General features: G+C 39.3%; 1 protein-coding gene across 1 annotated transcript in view; it reads right to left on the bottom strand.

The window, feature by feature from the left end:
- Window positions 1-13,201: 13,201 nt before the first annotated feature.
- Window positions 13,202-21,558, bottom strand: part of ABCG1 (ATP binding cassette subfamily G member 1) — a 48,777-nt gene continuing 40,420 nt past the window's right edge. The window contains exons 11-15 of the mRNA XM_088530636.1: window positions 19,213-19,381; window positions 18,368-18,468; window positions 17,752-17,910; window positions 16,355-16,473; window positions 13,202-14,723 (exon numbers count right to left, since the gene is read on the bottom strand). Coding sequence (XP_088386762.1) covers window positions 14,495-14,723; window positions 16,355-16,473; window positions 17,752-17,910; window positions 18,368-18,468; window positions 19,213-19,381 — 777 coding nt within the window. The 3' untranslated portion in view covers window positions 13,202-14,494. The remainder of the gene's footprint in view (window positions 14,724-16,354; window positions 16,474-17,751; window positions 17,911-18,367; window positions 18,469-19,212; window positions 19,382-21,558) is intronic.

The raw sequence follows: 21,558 nt of genomic DNA, 5'->3' as shown, positions 1-21,558 counted from the left end.
TTTCTAGGTCTTTTTTTTTTCTCGGATTGAGTCCTTTCCAATGAAAGTTAATCACAACTTTTATTCTTAAAGTAGTCTAGTACTGTGCATTTTTTTCCAAAGAAATAAAAGAACTAATACAATTCATACATTTTCTTTTATTTGTTATTTTAGAGCCGTGTATTTCTCTTTCCTAGGAAATCGGCATCTCACAGATGAGTAAGTAGTAACACTTCTGTAAGAAAAAGCGCCCCTTTTACTCTTTGTGTTAGTATTATATCACACTTGATTGGTTTATGTAAAAGATCACTTATATTTGTTAGATGATGCCTGACTTTATATGAGCTGATCTTTCTGCATACTGAAAAGAACACCATAATATTTCCTATCATATAGCTACATCTGTTTTTTTTTTTCCCTCAAGATACAGGAAAGGGTAATTTTTTAGTTGAACACCAAGTTGGTTTGACGTGAGCCTCCTGCTCCTTGTACTGCCTGGTCCTTCCATCGCTGTATCCCTGATGCTGGCCATCTATTGTACCCCATAACGGTTGGGCACAGAGTTGCTTAGCACGATTTGGTGCCTAATCCATTGCACATAGCATAACGTAACTATTACCCACAGTTGCCAAAATGCACTTGAAAAACTGTCAAGAATCTTAAAAATGGCATTTTTGTTGAAAAAAAGAAGCTAGCAAAAACAGAATAAAAGCCACAGCTGTTGAGAACTTGAAGGTTTCTGGCCAAGCTGTGTTAGAGGACCTGAAAGAGGAGAATCCAGAAGCTTCAGCCACAGGAATGCAGAGAGATGTGATTCTCCTCATTTTCACAGCTACTCTGTGGGCTACCCACACTTGAGCTAGTCACTCTGGCCTCCGTTTACAGTCAGTCCTCAGAGGCAAAAAGACATTTCTGGGCCAGAAATCATATGACTCTTTTAGACCTCCCAAATAGGGTGAATTGAACTGTCCGGAAAGGCCTCCTTCTCTCCCATGAACCATGAGGTGGAAGTCATCAGGCAGCTCATGCGTGCGTGCCTGCAGCAATGGCAGCAGTGGAGAAGGCCACATCTATCTGTTCTCGTTCCCTGTTCTTTTTTTTTGCTTTTTTTTGGTCAATGCCTTGAGATGCTGTACTGAACCTCTCACAGAGCTCAGGGGACAAGGGAGAGATGCATAGGGCGCACAGGTGCTCTGTCAGAGATTTTTTTTCACTTTGTGCTAGCTTTTCTAGCCAAAGACAAATCACTGCACTAGAACACAGAGTTTCTGGTTGCTGGCAATTGATTTTATTTTAGCAAGCACAATCTGTCCAACAGATAAGAGCAGTTTAGTCATTTATTTTGCATCAATAGATTAACAATCTTTGCCACCAAACAATAGAAATAGCTTCAAATTATGGGATTGCATAAAGTTGTTTTCTGCCTTTTCTGTCCTCTTGTTTGTTGGTGGTGTTGCTTTTGTTGGACAGAAATAATAAAAAGGAAACATTAAAATTGGTTTTAAAATTCCAGGATGCTTGTTTTATCTAAATTTAATCCCTGCAATGGAAAGAAGTGCTAGCACATCCGTGGTGCCCTGAGACCAGTTGGGTGGACATATGGGTCATTTCAAAGGCTTTAGCTTTGCATTTTTCAGTGGCCAAAAGGTTGGTTAAGGAAAGATGCAGCATAAACATAAAATGAGGCTTCTTTTGTAATGAAATATGGGGCTCTAGTCATAAATGGGAATTTTAGCAAGCAAATATGATATGCATGAATGAAGAATTATCCTCTGTAGCTGCAACACCTGTCTATAACTCTCAAAAGCAAGTACTGTAGAGGTAAACCTGGCTAGATGCATATTTAAGTTCACCTTAAGTATCTATGCAGTTTATATGGTGTGAAGTTTTCAGCCTTAACCTCACAAAGAAATATACATTATGCCAAAATTATTTATGTGCCTACACGCGGAGGAGCTTGGAACCATGTTTTTCAAAACAGATGCTATACAACTAGAAAATATTACTCAAGTAGTAAATGATATTTTAAATCACAAATATCTGGTAGTCCTAAACTATCTGTAATCCTAAGAGCTTTCTGCAATCAATGCTTCGGTTTCTAATATAGATAAATGGAAAACGTTTGACATCATTGCAGATGACTCCTCGTGAGGTTCTTGAGTGAACAAGGAAATTCTATTGTTTGTTAAAGGAATCATAGCCAAAGAAAGGTCTCACAAGTCATATGTTTTGATGCAATGCAGGAAACCTGTATTTGGTTGACAGGCAGAATTAGCAGGGGAAGAAACCAGGATGATGCAGGAACAGAGTACATATGGGTTCTAGCAGCAAAAACCAAACCTATAGCAATCTGAAAAAAGGTAAAATTTTATAAAAGATAAAAAAGATGTAACACCTCTGAAAATGTATCCTTTAATTGCCCACTCATTGTGGATCAGATACCCAAATGCCTCCAGAAAGGGGAGCTAATACACAGCTATCACACGCCTTCTCTGGCAAAGCATTCTTTTGAAAGGAAAATTTCATGCAAGGTGCTAAATCACAGAAAAAAAAAGAAAAAAAAAGAAAAAAAGATTTCAGAAACAGAAATATCCCCATTTTGAGAGAGCAGCCAAATCACACAGTCCTACCACAAATCTCAAGTGAGCTACTAGTTTTCCTAAAGCTTCAGCTCTGGGGTTTTTTGACTGGAGGTAAAGGTTGGCCCACAATCTCAATTATATTTCAAGACCCCAGGTTGTAGAGAAAAGCCTCAAAACTTTACCAAAATGCCACCAAATAGCTCAAAAGGCAGAACACAAGGACTTCATCTTATTACCTATGTTAAAGACAGACAGAATGATGATGTCAAGGCCCAGATTCAGTTTCTAGGAAATGGCCCAGACTCCAGAAGCAGAGATGATTAATTATCGTCAGATAATTAATAACTGATAATTGAAATAAAACTCTGGTATTCTTGAATCAAAATATTTCATTTCATCTGACCCAAACACCTCACTGGTGGACAGACCCAAATGCTTTTACTGTAAGTCTGTCCTGTTGTACTGGTAGTATAGACAATATCCAGCAGAACTTTCACATTGGGCTGAACAAAATAGTTCAGATCAGTTCAAAAAAAAAAAAAAGAGAGAAAATATTTAGAGAAAATATTCCTATGAATTTTCCCTCTTTCCTATCACAGAAACTCTGAAAAATTCTCTAGATTTGAAGGCTATCAAAGTTAGCCAGGTCTAACTATACAAGGAGTAGACCAATGGTGGTTTGAAAGGAGATATAATCAGTTCAATAATTTTAGTCTGCAGTGTAAGGTAAACCTGAGAAGTAAACCCTGACCATATTTTCCAAAGGGCACATGCTCCTTCCTGCCATAGAAGAATGCTGTGATTCCCTGCTTGTCACCCCTTTCCTGGACACTCACATTACCCCCCATGCAAGAGAAGGTTCATCGCAACTTAGCGTATAGGTCTTAAAAAAACAGGAGCAGCAAAATCAGAAAGCTTTCCCCTATTATTTCTTTAGCAACTGCCTTAGGTGCTACTTTCTGATTCTCCCACAGAAGTACAACAAAAAAGCGCCTGTAAAACTCCTAACAAAGCTATGAAATTTATGTCACCTTTGACTCTGAGGAGGCAGGTAGGGTGAGCATGGAGGTTCCCAAAACAGGTAGAGCTTTATTCAAACAAGGCACCTGCCAACCCAGTACTTTTGTGGGTCTATAAACTAGCATAAAGAAAATTAATTAGAAAATTGTCTTACCCTTAATTTTGAAAATGCAATTCTATTGCTTCTATGGGGTAACTTTTCCTCTAATCATTGTTCACGTTAGCAAGACTGGACACTTAGTTAACTTGTAAAACCTATGGTAACAACCAAGGATATGGTTGTTATCCAAGGACTGTGGTGAGAGATTAAGCAATTTGCTTGTGGTGTGCTGGAGGAAGGACAGCAACAGGCTATGCTTAGTTACCTTAAATTCTTAATGACTTAGCTCCGACACGGACAGACATCTTGGCAGAATGAAAAACAGTGCAGCCAAACAAAAAAACATGACAAAGTAAGGGACACCCAAATCCAAACCCTTCTTTTGACACTACTGTTTGTGGTGATTTACATGGATGAAGTTTCCCCACCAGTGCAGTGGGAGGGAACAATCTCAGCACCTCTGCGCTCTCTTTCCTTCTCTCTCTGCCACTCTCTGCTGAGGATGGCGGAAACAGTAACCAAGTTACTTCTTGGACCATGTGAATCTTCAGACGACATTTTAGGGATAAAATACTGGCTTTGTGAACTAGCTGAGGAGACGTTTCATTATATATGAGAGGAATCACATGCACAGAAGGCTGCAAAAGAGTCCAGGGCAAGTGTTGTGGCTGAATATGGATTATGATGTTTTGCAAAATGGGAAATACAGTAATATGACTAGCTGAAATAACAGAAACATGGTTTCTCTTCAGTTTGCAAAAAGGCGTGGAAGGAAGCAAATCTGTAAGCCCAGAGTGCCAAACAGAAGGCATCAAAGCAATGACCGTTTCCTGCCTCCTCCAGCATAAGAAGTGTGCGTGTGTGAGTAACATGCTACCTGTATCTGCCAGGTAGCATGTCCAAGATGAACAAGATGATGTGGCAGGTACACCAGAGGGCTGTGCTGCCAATCAGAGTGACCTCAGTGGGCTGCAAAAATGGGCAGAGAGAAACATCATGAAGTTCAGCAAAGGCAAGTGCAGAGTCCTGCACCGAGGCAGGAATAACCCCAGACACCAGCACAGGATGGGGCTGACCTGCTGGAGAGTAGTTCTGCAAAGTAGAACCTGAGTGGTAGACAACAAGCTGACCAACTTGCTGCCAAGAAGGTCAGTGGAGAACAGGGATGGTTGGGCATGCATTAGAATCTTTCTAATGCTTGGAAAGCATTAGAAAAAGCATTGCCAGCAGGTCAAGGAAGGTGATCCTCCCCCTCTACTCAGCCTGGTGAGACCGCATCTGGAGTACTGTGTCCAGGTTTGGGCTCCCCAGTAAAAGAGGGATATGGAACTATTGGAGCAAGTCCAGGAGAGGGTAACTAAGAGGCTGGGGCATCATTTCCTTCATATGAGGAAAGGCTGAGAGAGTTGGGCCTGTTCAGCCTGGAGAAGACAAGATTGAGGGGGCATCTTATCAACACACGTGAGTATCTGAAGGGAGGGTGTTAAGAGTATGGGGCCAGACTCTTTTCAGTGGTGCCCAGCAATAGAATGAGAGGCAATGGCCACAAATTGAAACACCACCTCCAGCTGAACATGAGGAAAAGCTTTTTACTGTGAAGGCAGCAGAGCACTGGAACAAGTTGTCCAGAGGTTGTGGAGTTTCCTTCTCTGGAGTTATTCAAAACTCCTCTGGATATAATCCTGGGCAATGTGCTCTAGATGACCCTGCTTGAGCAGAGGGTTGGACTAGATGATCTTCAGAGGTCCCTCCCAGCCTCAACCATTCTGTGATTCTGTGAACAGCAGATTCTCAAAGAGATTAGACAAATCTGCAGAAGAAAACTCTATCAAAGGCAAAAAAAACAGCAGCAATCCCAACCGGCACAGAAAGTCCTGAATTGTGTAGGGTTTGTCAGGGAAGCACCTCTTAGTGCTTGCCCCGTTCTTCTCCCTTATGTGGTGCTCGTTCACCATCCAGTACTGGGCTAGAGTGACCTTTGCTCTGAGCCAGTGTGGCTGTTCTCATGTTTTTATGAATTTTTACTGGAAACTGTTCTGTAAACCACATGTGCTGGAAGACAGGTGAAACCACTGTAACACACATGTGAAATGGGCAATTCACTGTCCTCATTGGCTGCTCCTAAGAGCAGGACCTGAAACCCCCACCTAAGACCAGGACACATATCACTATGCATGCACCTGCCACTATCCCTTCACAGGAAACAGAGACAAATGCATCTGTCTGAAAATAATAACACTTTATTTGATTTTTTTGTTACATTATCATAAATGTTCTCTATTCTCAGAAAACCAAGCCCTAGTTTGGAAAATAATGCACATACAAATCTCTCGCAGGTATTAAGTATACAGAAATATACAAAGATCTCTCTATTACTGTAATGTATCGTCAGAATGCCCCACATCCCACATTTTTACTTAAGTCCACTGTACCAGTAAGCATAAACTACAAAGGTAACAAGCAACCTGAAAAAGACATGGTTGATATAGTATCATTATATATATGTATGCATATATATACCTACAACAGTGCAATTATATCACAGCGTGCAGGCAGCAGTAGTCTCTAGAGAAGCATAATAAAATTGATTCATAGTAATGCAAATGCATTACAGAGACAACAACTACATATTAGATATATAGAATATGCACACTTCAGCACGCTGATTTAAAATGTACTTGCATTGACTCTTGCTTTAAAAACAAAAGAACAAATGTTAAATAATTCAATAATAGGTTCAAGGGCAGTACCTCACAATAAGGTCAACTGACTGAGATAAGATATTGCACAAATCTTTACTGACATAAAGCACAGGCTTGGCTATACCTCAAGACTGATTTGTTTTCTTTTTAGCTTTCAAATTAGCTTTCTCCTTAATTTTAATTTACCAACTTTTATCTCAATCTAGGAGCATTTTTTTTCAGTATTTTCTTAAATTGTTCAGCAACTCATTCATATTTGTGAGGGCTAGTATAAATATCACTGAACACAGAAAAGTTGCTTTTTTGAAGTAATAGAAAGGAGTTCGTACAATGATTAGACTAAATGGATTCCTAAAATTAAAGCAAGGTAAAAAAAAAAAAAAAAGGCTTCACAGATGCCACTGTAGTAAAAGGCCTTTTCAACTTTAAAAACAGGATTTCCTTGTTCCTTTACAATCTGTTTAAAAAGACGATCTGCTAAGTATTTTCTTCTTTAAAGAAGGGTAGTGAAGAAAAGCATGGTTTTAAATCTAGAACTTCAGGTATCCTCTAGGTCATAGAGGTTTAAAAAGTTTGCTCCTTATCTTAAACTATCTTGCACTGTTCCCAGAAAGCTCATTTTTACCCCCAATGTGGACAATAACTACAAATACCCAGTAAAAAAGGACATAAGCAATTAGTAAGCAAGGATTGACCAGCTCAGAGGTCCGGCACAAAACAAATGCTTAACTAAATCATGATGTAGCTTGGTGGCATAAACAACACATGAAATCTGGGCTGGCAGCCTGAGCCATGGGAATTTCTTTTGCCAAAGCATACTGATTTGGACTGGTCACCCTTTGTTTTACAATCACAATAATGTGCCTCAACATAATTCTAAATCTCTTAAGGCTCTATAACTGACAACTTTAAACTACAATGTTAACAATTATTCAAAAGTAACAGTTCTCTATAAGCTCTGAAAATAAAAATAATAAAAAAAATCCCACTAGATTTCATGCTCTAAGTACCACTACTCTTTCACAAAATCAGCATGAAATGTGTACAGAAATAGAAATATTCTAACATACACAATTAAAAGCAAAGCTGTTAGGCTTGCAGGCTCAAACTGCAACTTCTGTGTAGTATGTATAATGATCTAAGGTTATAAAAAATATTCAGTGGGATCCATTAAAACGATCTCTGTGTATTACGAAAATAGATAATTCAGAAAGGACAGTAGGGTTTGATCCTGGAAGAAGCTACCAACCCCATCCCTGACAAGTAGAGCCTATGATTCACTTCAGGGACACTCAGCACTTACTTTATACGCTCATTAGTGCTATGTGGCAGGATTAATAGGCCTAGCGTCATGAACACAGCAATGATCAGCCTGTCATCAGTTGTTAGAGAGAACCTGACATAATGTCATTTTCTGCCTACTTCTAGTTCCCAGAGGCTTTTCAAATGTCTTTGTTAGTACCGTTCTTTAGAAACAGCTTTCCGTACAGAACGGTGGGAATGTAATTGCTGTGCAATCGCATCCCATTGGGATGTTCAGGTAGGAAAACGGATGACACAAGAACATCACTCATGGCCTCAAATAAAAGGGGACAACCTGTGGGGCAGTATCTCTGCAGCCACCACTCACAGCCACTCCACAGAAATACTGAGCGATCATCCAACACAGTTACCCTGCCCTGGAGGAGCCTGAGGGTTAGTACCAAAAATAATCTCAACATTTTTCTAATAATATCTCTCTTCTTGGAAGGAATCTTTGCTGCTCCATGTGAACATTAAAGGGACAAGCAGTCCTTCAGCCATCAGAGTTCAGAGTGAAATTCTGACATTTCTCCAACTTCCAATAGGGCTATATAAACAGTGTAACTTAAATCACCACATATCTTGTCATCCAAATATGCTGTGGCACTGATAATCCAAGACTGGTTTTATGAAAAGTTTACATTTTAGCAATGAACTGCTTGGCCTTGAGGCTCCAAAACTCTAAGCTTTAACTAATGTTTAAATGTACAGAGATTCATCTTCCTTAACTTGAGCTGCCCACAGTTGGGCAGCTGATCAAAGATACTTGCCTAGGCTACCAGGTTAGGATTCATCAATGCAAAAGGCCATGAAAAATTGCAGAGTTTAGTGTTCCAGCACTAAACTGGGGGCTAAGAAAGATACAGCAATCAACATACAGAACGACTGAAAAATAAAAGTTGCTAAGTGCTACAGATGAAGCGAGTCAAATCAAAATCAGTTTTGCTAAATTTAAATCACTGTAAGATTTAAATTCACATTCAAATCCCTACTGTGCAACACAAACGCAAGGTTAGGAACCACCACCAATTATAGTGAGGCAACAAACCTAGAGACAAACTTCCTGAAAAATATTTCACTCCTGGGCTGGAAAATAGCTAGGAGCACAGATGAACTACTGCAGCCTGGAAGAGCAGAATTTGTCTCATTTCACTGTGGCACTCATCTTTGTGTCTCACCCAAGTCAGTCACCTGCTTTGAGTTCATGATGACTCTACACTTTCCCTCTCACTAAGGGACAGATGGCCACCTGAGTTAAGTCAGAGCTACTTTTTTTTTTTTTTCTGGAGGTGTCTGCTTCTTTAATTTTACTACAGAGAAACACAGATGATGAACTTAGACTGGGCTTTGGATTTTTAGACAACTGTGGTAAGATAAATAATCTTCATAAACAGTATTCAGTTGATGGAAGATAAACGCAATGAAACACTTGAATTTCCTTGGCCAAGTCAAGGTAGCCATAGTTAAAAGTAGCATGTACATCATTTCCTCTTCCTCCACACCTATGTCATCCCAACATCCCATTCCTGTTGTGCAACTGGCCACAGAACTCCACCTCTGTCTGCACACCTGGGAGGAGGTTCTACCTCACTGCCACTTCTGTAACCAATGCCCTTTCTAACCATGCTCACACTAACTCCCAAAGCTTGGCCCAGAACAAGCACAGCTCATCCGGACAGATATCCAGTAAAGTACCTGTTTGTGTGCCTCCATCCCGCCCAACCCAAGACACTGAATAAGGAAACACTACAGCTGAATCAGTGCCAGATTCTAATAGAAAATGCTCTACTCAGCCCTTACAAAGAAGTTCTCCGGGCCAGTTCTCGCTGCACTCAAGGAGTGGGAGATTGTTGAAGATCAAGGAGCTTCAGATTCAGACACTGTCTTCTTATTAAACCCTACAGGACTACCTAACGATAACAACACAACAACAAATCCTGCAGTTGTGGGGTGCTATCTTGCCTTATCCAGGGCAAATAAACATGACCCTCTCACCCACATAGCTATGAAAACAGACTGGAGCTACAGATAAGTGCAAAGGGATTGCAGGAAGCTGCAGAATCAAAAGGTGTGCACATGGTTTGCACCCTTCTCACATGGATTTTATGGGAAGTTCTTTGGGCATGTAAGCTTGCTGCACCTGAACTCTCTGGCTTTGCCCTATACACTCTTCCTGAAAATGACTGTCACAGAGCTGGACACAAAACAATAAAATTGCATTTCAATAAAAGTTACACTGAAAAAAATAAGATCCTATCATGCTTAGTTCTGGGAAATCAAAAGAAATGCTGACATTTTTTAGAGTATAAAGCAGTTCTGCAGAAAAAAAATACATAATTCATTTTATTGAAAACTAACCAAAATTTTGCAGCTAACAAAAGCAACCATACAAAGACACAGTAAATACATAAAAAATACACTCTTCTCTATGTTTTTCATTCTCCTTTCCCCCTCAAAATAAGTACTTTTTGTTTCAAAAAGATTTCAAGATAAACATAATGCTGTAATTTCTCCAAATAATAACCCAAAGCAAATGAGTTTCTCACTATTGTCACACAGTCTAATTAGATAGCCAGTATCTCAGTCACCCTGTGTAAAATGGCCCTCACCTAGCAAAGCACTTAAGCCTGGGCTTTATTTTAAAGACATTAATTGGTTTTGATTTAATTTTGATCTTTTATTTATATAGGCCAACAGAGATGTTAGAAGTTACTAATATACGTAAGTACTTTGCTGCAACAGGGTCTCAAAGGATCCCCTTAAGCAGGATACATGCATCTCATGTTGAGTAGATAGAACAGTAAATAGGATGTCTTTCTCTGAGAATCGCTGAGGTTGTACAGGTCAGTATGTATCATCACATTGCTTTCTAAAACTGTTTAGCAAAACACTCCGTTCTGTTGTCAATACATACATTGACACAAAATAGAACATAAACATGTCAGTCATCTGGTACATCCACTTCCTTAGACTCAAGTGTTAATTACCTCACATTTACTTAACCACCTTTCCCTTTTTTCATATATACACACTGTCCTCTTCTTTAAGGAAAACTAAATATTTTGAGCTCCAAGTATTAAAAAGTAAAAAGGATTTCAGCACCAGATATTCTCTGTTACTCTCCTTGATCCATAAAGATGAAACTTCCTCAAATTCTTGTAAGTACAACACATTTTCCAAATCTTTTATTTAATTATAAATAATATATATGTATTTTTAAAACTTTCAGGCCTTCTCAGACAACATTCAAGTTTCAGACAAGAAAAAAAAAGAAAGTGAAACAAAACAACAAACTCACAAACAACAGAATCACAAAAAGTCTTTGCTGATGCATACAGGAGCCAAACCAACAATATAACTGCACAAAACAAGTCAAAATAAAACAAGGAAGTCAAATGAATACTAAAGCCTTCTAGCACTCACAACAGAAACCATGAAGACATTCCATCTTCAAGTGATCTTTAAAAAATCTTCATGCCTCTCATGCAATTTTTAGCCAGATTTTGACCTGGTTCAAACGCTGGTCATGACAGCGTTGATTTCAACCAATTTACAGTTAGTTGTATCAGCTGAACATCTTACATTTTTAGAATATTGTTGGCTTTGTTATTCTTCAGCATGAAGCATCTAGAGTTTGGCAATGTTCTTGATTACACTTCAGCACATGTAAGCTCAATCCATCAATATGGGAGTGCTTTTTATACCAGCCTATTATAATTTATTTCCATATAAATGGAAAACGACCAAGTCAAGTGTATGGTAAAAGACTTTGCAGCATACAAAAACATAACTGGGATGAACTTAAAATATTTCTATTCCAGAGTAATAGCAGAAGGGACGTAATTTGCTAATTTTAGAGCTAAGGAAGAAAAAAAATGATTCTCATTTATGTACAGCACCGAGCTTCAATTGACTTAATTTATTTCTTTAGTGGGATACTACACTCTCAGAGTGTTCCTTATAATAGCAATGTTCAACTAAGTGCTCTAGAGCAAATGGCTGAGAAAAAAGTGTATTTAACAAAAAAGGAATTACAAAAAATTTACAGAGCATGTTCTTAGGAACACTCAAGGAGGATCAGACTTTTGGCTACCATAATACAATGGAAAATTGTAGTACATGAGGATATGTTGCAGAGTAAAGCAAAACAAGAATATCTACAGACAGAGGTGTAGGCACAGATAACAAGACAGCAGCCAGGGAGCTCATACTGTTAGACTAGTACTAGACAGGAGAAGATGGCATTTTCATTGTCAAAATTAACAGTGCTGAAATTACTAGTCTTATCAGCAAGTTTATTCCATCTGGTAAACTGCATGTCATCTTCAATCTGGTATTTGGTAAATTAGTGTTGGTAAACAAAAAACATATGTCCTGCATATATTTAATCTCCTGAATGTTGCACTCTTTCATACCCAGCTAGCCTACATCTGGACTAGCAATGTGCAACAAAAGAGTCATTTGGCAAATGCAGTCTTTTATCTGTTTGCAAATAGCATTTCAACAGTTTGCAATATTCACAAATATTTTGAGAGACCTGAAAAATCCACTAATATTTGTCAGAAGACTTCAGCTTCAGATTAGTTGACAAACTGTTCATAATTAGGCATATTTAGAAGCGCCAAAATCCCTAATTTCTCATATCTGACAGCCATGTAGGTCCATACCTCTTTTTGATTACGCCTGCAGAGTCCCAACAGAGCTCTACTGGCTCCCAGGAGAACTTATGAAAAGGCAGTGACGTCCTGCACCATACAAAGAGGTTTGTGTAAGGGTTTTTTCACTTTTGCTTCTGCAGATTAATTTTGTTTTTACAGATTAATCTTACTTCCTGGGAAAGTTCAACGAACCTTCTTAAAAGATGTGATGATGTCAGTCTGGTAAATTAAACCGTCCTGAGTATGGGCCAAAAAAAAAAAAAAAAAGGGAAAAACAATTGCCTTTACTACTAAATGGCAGAGCTGCAGCCCAGCCCATCAGAACTCCTCCACGTAATGTTTGGGCACCATTTAGGAGTCAGCACAGACTAGGGATCATTTCTACCAGTTGGAGGATTAACAATGTAGGCAGAGGCAGATTGTGCAAACTGACATAAAGCCCAGAGGGCAGATCCTGGCACTGTTTAGTTTACTAATATAGGTGTAGCCATGAAGTCCTCAGAAATAGTCTGTGAATTGCAACTCTTGGTGACGGTGACAGCAGATGCAAAAGCTGTCTCTTCAACTTCTTTACTGTCATGAGTTGCTGAGCCTCTGAGTGTTTTGCTGACACTGAGCTGCTTTCAATCTACAAGACTTCTTAGAATTGTATCATCTTTGTGATAGAAATAATGTTTTTATAGACTTTGTAGGTCTGACATGGATCTCTACAACATGATGGTAAATATACAATAACTGCAAAAGTTAGTAGAATTTGCAAGGAAGTTTACCAAGGTGTACAACATGGGTATGGGTCCCACTCATTCATTTCAGGCTGAAAACCCATACCCATGAAAATAAGTAATAAAATTGACTTCCACTTGGAATCAGGATTCCTCTCTTCCAAGTTTGCAGAGATGAAATATGCAAGCAAATGTATGCCTTGTGTAGCAGTTTCATTGGTGTTTAAACCAATTAGTTATTAATGCCCATGTGACACAGGTAGACTCAAATGAGAACAAAACTGCTTGGCATAATTAGCACTGTCCTACTACACTGTCCTTGCATATTTGGAGACGAATCCTAGATATAGGGTGTTATAGGTATTCTGATCACTGCCACAAAAGACAGTTGTAAGATTTTTTACATAATACCCCAAACTTTGAGTTGTGGATAGTTCTTGCCGGCCATCAGACTTAAATAGTCCCTCAGGCTTTAGGGATAGATTCTGTTTTCATAATTTAAGAGAAAATGAACCTTGGAGTGCTTTGCTGTTTTCAGTCACAGGAGGTAGTTCAAATGGATAATGAGCAGAGTTAGTATTTTAAATATGACAAATATGGAGGATTTAAGACACTGAAAAAAGTCACTTTTTTTTTTCAATCATTCAGCAACAGATTGAACATGCCTGATTGCCTGTGCTGTCTTATTGTTGTTTCCAAACATGGACCACAGGTTTAGCGCAGACTCAGAATTTGCCTTTTCCTCCTACCATCATTATTTTCAGAAATGAGACCAGCTCAACAAGTAAAGCACCAAAATTCTTAATTTAGACAGAAACAAAAATAGTGACTTGAATCACTTTAGAATTTTTTGTTTTAAAAAAGTATTCATATTAAAAAGATATATTCTTTCATATTAATTAATACATTTACAGATTTTTGGCCAGAGGAGTAATTTTGTGGAAAAGAATTGCAAAATAATACATAGAAAACAGCAAAGATGAAATTCTGAGTTTAAAAAGATGAGAGAAACGTATTTTCTTTGCATCCCCCATTTTGCACCTCATTACCTCGTCACCTAACGATGACATTTTTCTAATCTGGCTACCAGGACTAATATTACCTTATCATAGAATTGTTTTTCATAAGGAAAGTTCCTGTAACCAGGTATTTTGTTACACTGCCCCAGCATTGAAATTCTGTTATAAAATTCCCTTCTATTTCTTCTTCCTAGTTAGAGCTAGAAAGTGATGAAAAGTGACCCAACCCAACTGGACTGATTGGCTTAACACTATTTGTCCGCTATCTCAATGTGGTTCTCTATGGGCTAGGTCATAACAGCATCTAGCTGGGCACTGGAGACCGGCCTGCCACACTGAGACAATGTCAAGTGCCCTCTACTGCATGTCTAAAGTTTCTCCTACTGCACTGTTATATTTGCTTTTTTCCTTTACCTCTCTGCTCGGATTTTGTATCTGAGAACAAAATAGGCAATTAGACGCAGAGAGAAGAAAAAAATTCCGAGCACAATGAAGTCCAGGTAAAGTTTAGCATTTTCTACATCCAGTTCTCTCAAAATCGCTTCTGATTTTTGAAAATGGCAAGTATCATCTTTGTCACAATGCAGATCTTCTCGATCCAGTCCATAGATGGAGAGAATAACTCCTTCAAACCCGTATCTGTAAAGGAGAACGATGGATTATCAATGACGACCTGTTTAAAAATACTGCAGCAGCAAAACATCCTCTCTCAGAGTTTGCCTGGAAATGGCTGAAGGGTTCAACATTGTTCAGACTCATATCTCAGGGCAAATTCTGTCCCCTGTTACAATCAAGCAAATCATACATCACTGGCATTTTGCATGAGCCTGAACAAGGATAGAAATTTTGCCTTCAACAGCTTTCAGTTAGCAATTATAGTGCAATTTCTCAAAAGGAGAATGTTAAAATTTAAGGCAGACTAATTTCAGCTTGTATTCAAAAACTCTTCTTCAATTTAGACTGACATCATTACTTCCATTTTTAAAACTAAGCAGCAGGGACATAATTATGATATGCAACCAGAAATATATTAAATCTCGGATTAAACTAGAACATCTCTCACATTCTGTGCTATACTTCTACTAGATAATAATGAGCAGTTGCCATGCATCCCCTAAGATGGAGTGCACGTGGGCTTTAACTTTGCAAGCAGAGACACCAGCATGGTCCCCATGCATAGCTCTCCTTACTATCAGGAGGATCCATATGGGCTACAGAATTCCCTTGTGGCCTGATCTTGAATTCTAGTTACTAATTCCGTGGGTGTAGCGTGAAATGAGCCTTTAACTTGGGCTTTGTTAAAAGTAGTGCAGATCAGAGGAGGATGCAGGAAAAGGGGGAATGGTGAAGGAGAATAAACCTACAAAGCTATTCTGACCCTGCGTGTGCAGAGGGGGTTGGACTAGATGACCTCTAGAGGTCCCTTCTAACCTTAGGCATTCTATGATTCTATGATTCCTTGTTGTAAACCGGCCCTACAATGACAAAAGTCATAAAAAAATGGTGGCTAAAGGACTGTTTTCAAAGACCCATGTAGCTCCCTCCTCAGTATCCATTTCCTGATCATTTCTGTCCAAAGAAAACCCATTGGCCACTTTCAGGGGAATTCATCTCACTTAATTACAACTCTCCGTGTTTAGGTGTTTAGTCTAAGCTAGTCCTCCAAGCCAGCCTCCAGAGGTTTCTTCATGGCAATGGCCTCATCTTTAGAAATGTTTCTCAGATACACAGAATGACTGACACAGGTAGGATAAAGGTACCTTCCTTCCACTGACTGTACACAGGGTTTAAATAGCTGGTTTAGAAGTGAGACACATCCCACCTCACTTCTGGCAGTACAGTTGCAAGGTTTAAAGGTATTTCTCCAACAAACCCATCAAGGGCAGTGATTTAAACAACGCTGTTCCTCCAAAATGAGGTGCTGGAAGCCCCATCGATTTCTCATTTGGGCACACTGTCCCTATTACTTCCTCAAATCACTATTCCAAAATCCATGGAGATCCATGTGCTAAACAATCCCACTGAATTTAGTGGGAGTGACTTGGACTAGTAGCAGATGATTTATACTTAATGTTCCTATTTACTTCACATCATATACAGCATAAAATAGTGAGGTAGCATGGTATTCTTTTACATTATTTGTATGTTTATACTGTAAAGCAACGTGCTGTGAACACAGTTTCTTCAGCACCCAAAATAATCCAACAAGCAAGCAAAGGCAAAAAAACAACATTTTGAAGATGAGAGGTTAACAGCCTTGCTAGCAGTACCTGACATAGGAAATGTAGGACATCCACTGGAGGTATGTTGGAATGGTATCAAAGCTGACAAAAAACCCAGAGAACAGAAGTACTGGAATGGCAGTAACTGGGCCCACAAAAGTGGCCACCTGGGAAGGTAAGTAACAACATAGTCAGAAAGATGAGAAATTAATTTGCTCTTCCATCTAATGTCTTGACCTCTAGTGAGGAAACCAGTCTTTAAATGACCAGGCTTTCTTTATGGTAAATCTCCTGTTCTGAGCCAAACCCAGAGAAGCTGTGGAAATGTGCTCTCAGGCAGCAGGGAACAATACCATTCAAATCCTTCTGATAACACTACTCCCCCAAATTATCACAGTTCTAATTATCACAGTTCCACAGTTCACAGCTCCAAACTGTGAACTTGCTGAATTATTTGAAGAGAGGGGGCCTTTCTCTGGTCCACAGAATCTTGCTCCTAGCTGACCTCTCTGCAGCGACAGAAGTTGTCCTTGGAGGGACATGAACACACACTGAAGGTTGTAGAACAAGATGAGTACTGAGATTCTCTCACTTCTCTGTGCATGAGACTCTTCTTTCTAAATATCATGTCCCACACCCACTCCGCTCTCAGACCTCCCTCCCCACGAATCTCACAAGCAGCTTCACTTGGTCCTAAACATTTCTAAAGAGGGTAAGGAGCATCACTAGCTGGGGAGACTTTGGTAGGGAAGACACATCTTGATCAGACTCCATCCTCTCTTCTCTGCTTCCCCTCCAGAGCAATGAACTGTATGGGTATTTTGGGGAAGAGTCACAGGGGTCACAGAATGGGGCTGTGCAGGTCTCCACAGGAAGGCACAAAGCAGAACCTGAGATGAGTACTGCAGAAACTTTTGACAGTATCAGTGCATAATAATGTCAATAGCTTCTACTATCACATGGCCCGCTGCGGATTTATCACTTCTTCACCACTACTGCCAGGAAGCAGGTTGGAGTTACATGGCTAGCTTCCAGTGTGCCAGTCATACCATGAGCTGCCTCTCTCCCTCCCTTTGCTGAGGGTTTGATTTCTGGGCAAATCTCCCTTTGTCTTGCCTCCTAACAACCTTCTCCCGTAGTTATATGGAAGAATGCTGTTCTGAGCTTAGCTACATGGCCCACCTGCTCCATGTGGTAGGTGCACAGAAATGCACCAGTCTTGCAAATTCTCAAACCTGCTCAGCCTGGAACAAATAGTGAGTGACAGCCCACTCAAGCAGGGGCCTGTACAGCACTCCCCCATCCAGCTGTTTAAATTGCTGTTAGTGACAAGCACCAAGAAAACCTTTTACCTATCATCTCTCCAAAAATATCTGAGAGGCACAGCAAATAACAAGTGATAGGGGACAGCAGGGATCCTGTCAGACCCCCAAACCCATCAGTACCTGGAGAGATGTAGAGGCTGCACCTATCAGAAGACCCAATGATTGAGCTACCAGGGATGTCATGGTTCCCAAGGCAGCAAAGAGGACAAATCGGAGCGCATCAGATGGCTGTGAGGTCATCCAGTATACAATGCTGCAGTAAGCTACAGGAAACATGATCTGCAAGGAGATATACATACATTTAGTTCACTAAAATCAAATATTTATTGATGAGTGAGATAAAAACACAGAGATAAAAACTAGCATTACATGCTAGTTAATCAACAGCTCTCAGCCTTTGCATACTACATAACAGGAATGGTATTCAGCTGAGGAGAATGAATACATCTGCCACAGATTGTCAAAAACACATCCCACTCACTTACACCCTTTTGCAATGCCCCAACGGCACAACCCACAATACCAAAGATGCTCATTTTTTTATTAAAAAAAAAAAAAATGTGTCAAGCCTAGGCTTTTGTGAAGCCCTGCCATTTATTTGTAAAAGAGTTTCAATTTGAACCTGAATTTCCAGCACACAAGTGTGAACAGTTTCTGTTCAGATGGACAAAATAGCAATAGTGATCTTCCTGTCAAGAATATAAATGGTTGTTTTATTGAAGAGTAGAGCATATACCTGAAAGGGAACATCAGCCATGGTTTTAGCAAGATAGTAGGCTTTCAGACTGTACCAGTAGTTCAGATGCTCTCTAAGAAATACTCCCATCTCAAGAGGAACTACAGAGAATACAAATTAGTAAGACAAATTAGGTTGTCAACATGCAACATTCTTGTTCAAAATAGCATAGTTTATCCATTTCCAGTCCTGAGATGCTTCAGTCCCACAGTGGGACTGGAACTCCCAGGCCTTTAACAGATGAGTTTGAGTGATGCAAACTGAAATGAAAGAGGTCAGCATCAAGAGTTGCTCATTGTTTACTATATCAGTTCATCTTAACCTTGCTCAAAGAGGTTTTTTGAAATTAAAATGGCGCCAAAGCTGAAAGAACCTGATCGTTCCTTCTCATCAGGCAGGGAATCCAAAAATAAGAGCCCCACAGAAGAAGCATGGAACTGTCCATATTGCAGAATTTGCTTCTAATAACATGTGATTATGATGATCCCAGCTGGGCAGTCATGAATTAGAAGTTCTAGGGAAATTAAGACAATTTCTCTAAGGCCCACTGCAAGCACATGACATGGTTGAGTAATTCTGGCACCTTAGCAAAAAACGAAATTCCATTCCAGGATTGAAACAGTGAACTGTCAACATTGAGCAACACTGGCCTAATTTTGGGGTTGCACTAGATAAATCTCTGTTTACCTCTATGGAACAGTTTAGCGAGTACAAGGTTTATCTCACACTTGTCTTAAAAGTGGAAGCACAAGTCATATGTCATCTTACATGAGACAGGCACATTACAACCCTCTCCTCTCCTGAGTCTCCTTGCCTGTTAATTTACCAGTGTAAACAGTACTCACATGTAAGGACGGTTGGCATGAGCGCAGCAAACATAAGAAACAACATGGAAAAAAAAAGGAAGCCAGAGTTGCTGAGGACCTTCTTAGCTTCATTGCCAATCCCTAGGTAGAGTAAGCCAATAAGCAGTCCAATTCCAATGTGTGAGGTGATACGCAAGTGCGTCAGGACCTAAAAGAAAGGAAAGAGTAGTTTTTCTGATCAGGATGACTGGGCTCAACAACCATGGCAAATATCAGTGAAATGAGATATGCTGCTTGCATAAAAACAGTAAGTATAACTAAAAGAGCGTATATAAAAATGGTCTACCAGCAAACTGGGCTTCCACTAATGAAAATGTTCACTAATGAGCTTCCAAGCATGAGCAGGCACAAGGCATACCGTTCAGAGAATTTCTTCCATTCAGACAAAGGTAGTAGTTGCAAATGCTGCAACCAGGAATGTTATTGTCTGGTAATGTCAGGGTGTCATTGACCTTCATTCATGAGGAAAAGCAGACTTCCTCTCTGACTAAAAAGATAGGTTTCCCAGATCAGAAAAGGCTATTAAGTGAGGCTTCTACAGATATAACTAACTTAATCAGGCAGAAATTACCCTTTTGTGTCTTCTCTGCAATTCAGTATTCCTACAAGATGTATGGAAGAACAGAAGAAAGAATAAAACAAGAAATAATCACAAGTCTTCAGAGTTGAGCAGGAAAAAAACTTTCCTTAAAAACTACCCTGTTTTTGCATCTGTGTGTCAAAAAATGAGTTACAGTTTGCTCTTAGTGGAAGACACAGTGTTGTATGATGTGTCTGGACACCTCTAAGAGATGTTCTGCATGTACAGCACAGCAATATAAACTCCTAGTTGATCAACGTGGAGAATGTGAATTTTTTTGCATGCTGTAGATTACATGAGCATGTCAATTTATTTTTGACTAAGTATTTGGTACTAGTCCAGATGTGCAAACTATTCCAGAAGAGAAGAAAGCAAAATTCACAACTTAACTTGCATGTAAGAACTATTCTGTAATGTAAAGCAGCAGAAAGGGAGAAGAACAATTTAAGATAAATGTTCTGGCAAAAAAGAAAAAGGGCATGTACTTTGGAAAAAGGAAAATGCTTCCTAACCATCAGAACAACAAGACTCTGTTGTATCTTCCCAATTAAAACAGTGGGAACAACACCAACACCTAATTTCTTTTACTATGGCACCTGATGTAGTGTACCTGGCTTTTCCCTTTTCTATGGGCAGATGTCTCAAGTTAATGTATATATTGGTGCATATATTGTCATTTTCCCCTTTGTGTAAAAGTATACCTTTCAAAATGTAAACAGAAAGAAAGAGAGAAAGAGAGAGAGAGACAGAGGGGGGAGAGAGAGAGAGAGAGAGAGAAAGAAAGAAAGAAAGAAAGAAAGAGAGAAAGAGAGAAAGAAAGAGAGAAAGAGAGAAAGAAAGAAAGAAAGAAAGAAAGAAAGAAAGAAAGAAAGAAAGAAAGAAAGAAAGAAAGAAAGAAAGAAAGAAAGAAAGAAAGAAAGAAAGAGGAGGAAAGAAAGAGAGGAGGAAAGAAAGAGAGGAGGAAAGAAAGGAAGAAGGAAAGAAAGGAAGGAAGGAAGGAAGGAAGGAAGGAAGGAAGGAAGGAAGGAAGGAAGGAAGGAAAGAGAGAAAGAGAAAGAAAGAAAGAAAGAAAGAAAGAAAGAAAGAAAGAAAGAAAGAAAGAAAGAAAGAAAGAAGAAAGAAAGAAAGAAAGAAAGAAAGAAAGAAAGAAAGAAAGAAAGAAAGAAAGGAAGAAAGAAAGAAAGGAAGAAAGAAAGAAAGGAAGGAAGAAAGAAAGAAAGGAAGAAAGAAAGAAAGAAAGGAAGAAAGAAAGGAGGAAAGAAAGAAAGGAGGAAAGAAAGAAAGGAGGAAAGAAAGGAGGAAAGAAAGGAGGAAAGGAGGAAAGGAGGAAAGGAAGAAAGGAGGAAAGGAGGAAAGGAGGAAAGGAGGAAAGAGAGGAAAGAACGAAGGAAAGAACGAAGGAAAGAACGAAGGAAAGAAGGAAAGAACGAAAGAACGAAAGAACGAAAGAAAGAAAGAAAGAAAGAAAGGAAGAAAGGAAGAAAGGAAGAAGGAAAGAAGGAAGGAAGGAAAGAAAGAAGGAAGGAAGGAAGGAAGGAAGGAAGGAAGGAAGGAAGGAAGGAAGGAAGGAAGGAAGGAAGGAAGGAAGGAAGGAAGGAAGGAAGGAAGGAAGGAAGGAAGGAAGGAAGGAAGGAAGGAAGGAAGGAAGGAAGGAAGGAAAGAAAGAAAGAAAGAAAGAAAGAAAGAAAGAAAGAAAGAAAGAAAGAAAGAAAGAAAGAAAGAAAGAAAGAAAGAAAGAAAGAAAG

The sequence above is a fragment of the Tinamus guttatus genome, unplaced genomic scaffold, assembly GCF_059628265.1.
Source record: "Tinamus guttatus ecotype Peru unplaced genomic scaffold, ASM5962826v1 Tinamus_guttatus_pri_ptg000384l, whole genome shotgun sequence".
In the NCBI taxonomy this organism is placed as follows: Eukaryota; Metazoa; Chordata; class Aves; order Tinamiformes; family Tinamidae; genus Tinamus; species Tinamus guttatus.
The sequence above is the reverse complement of the archived record's forward strand: the minus strand, read 5'-3'. Positions and strand labels throughout refer to the sequence as shown.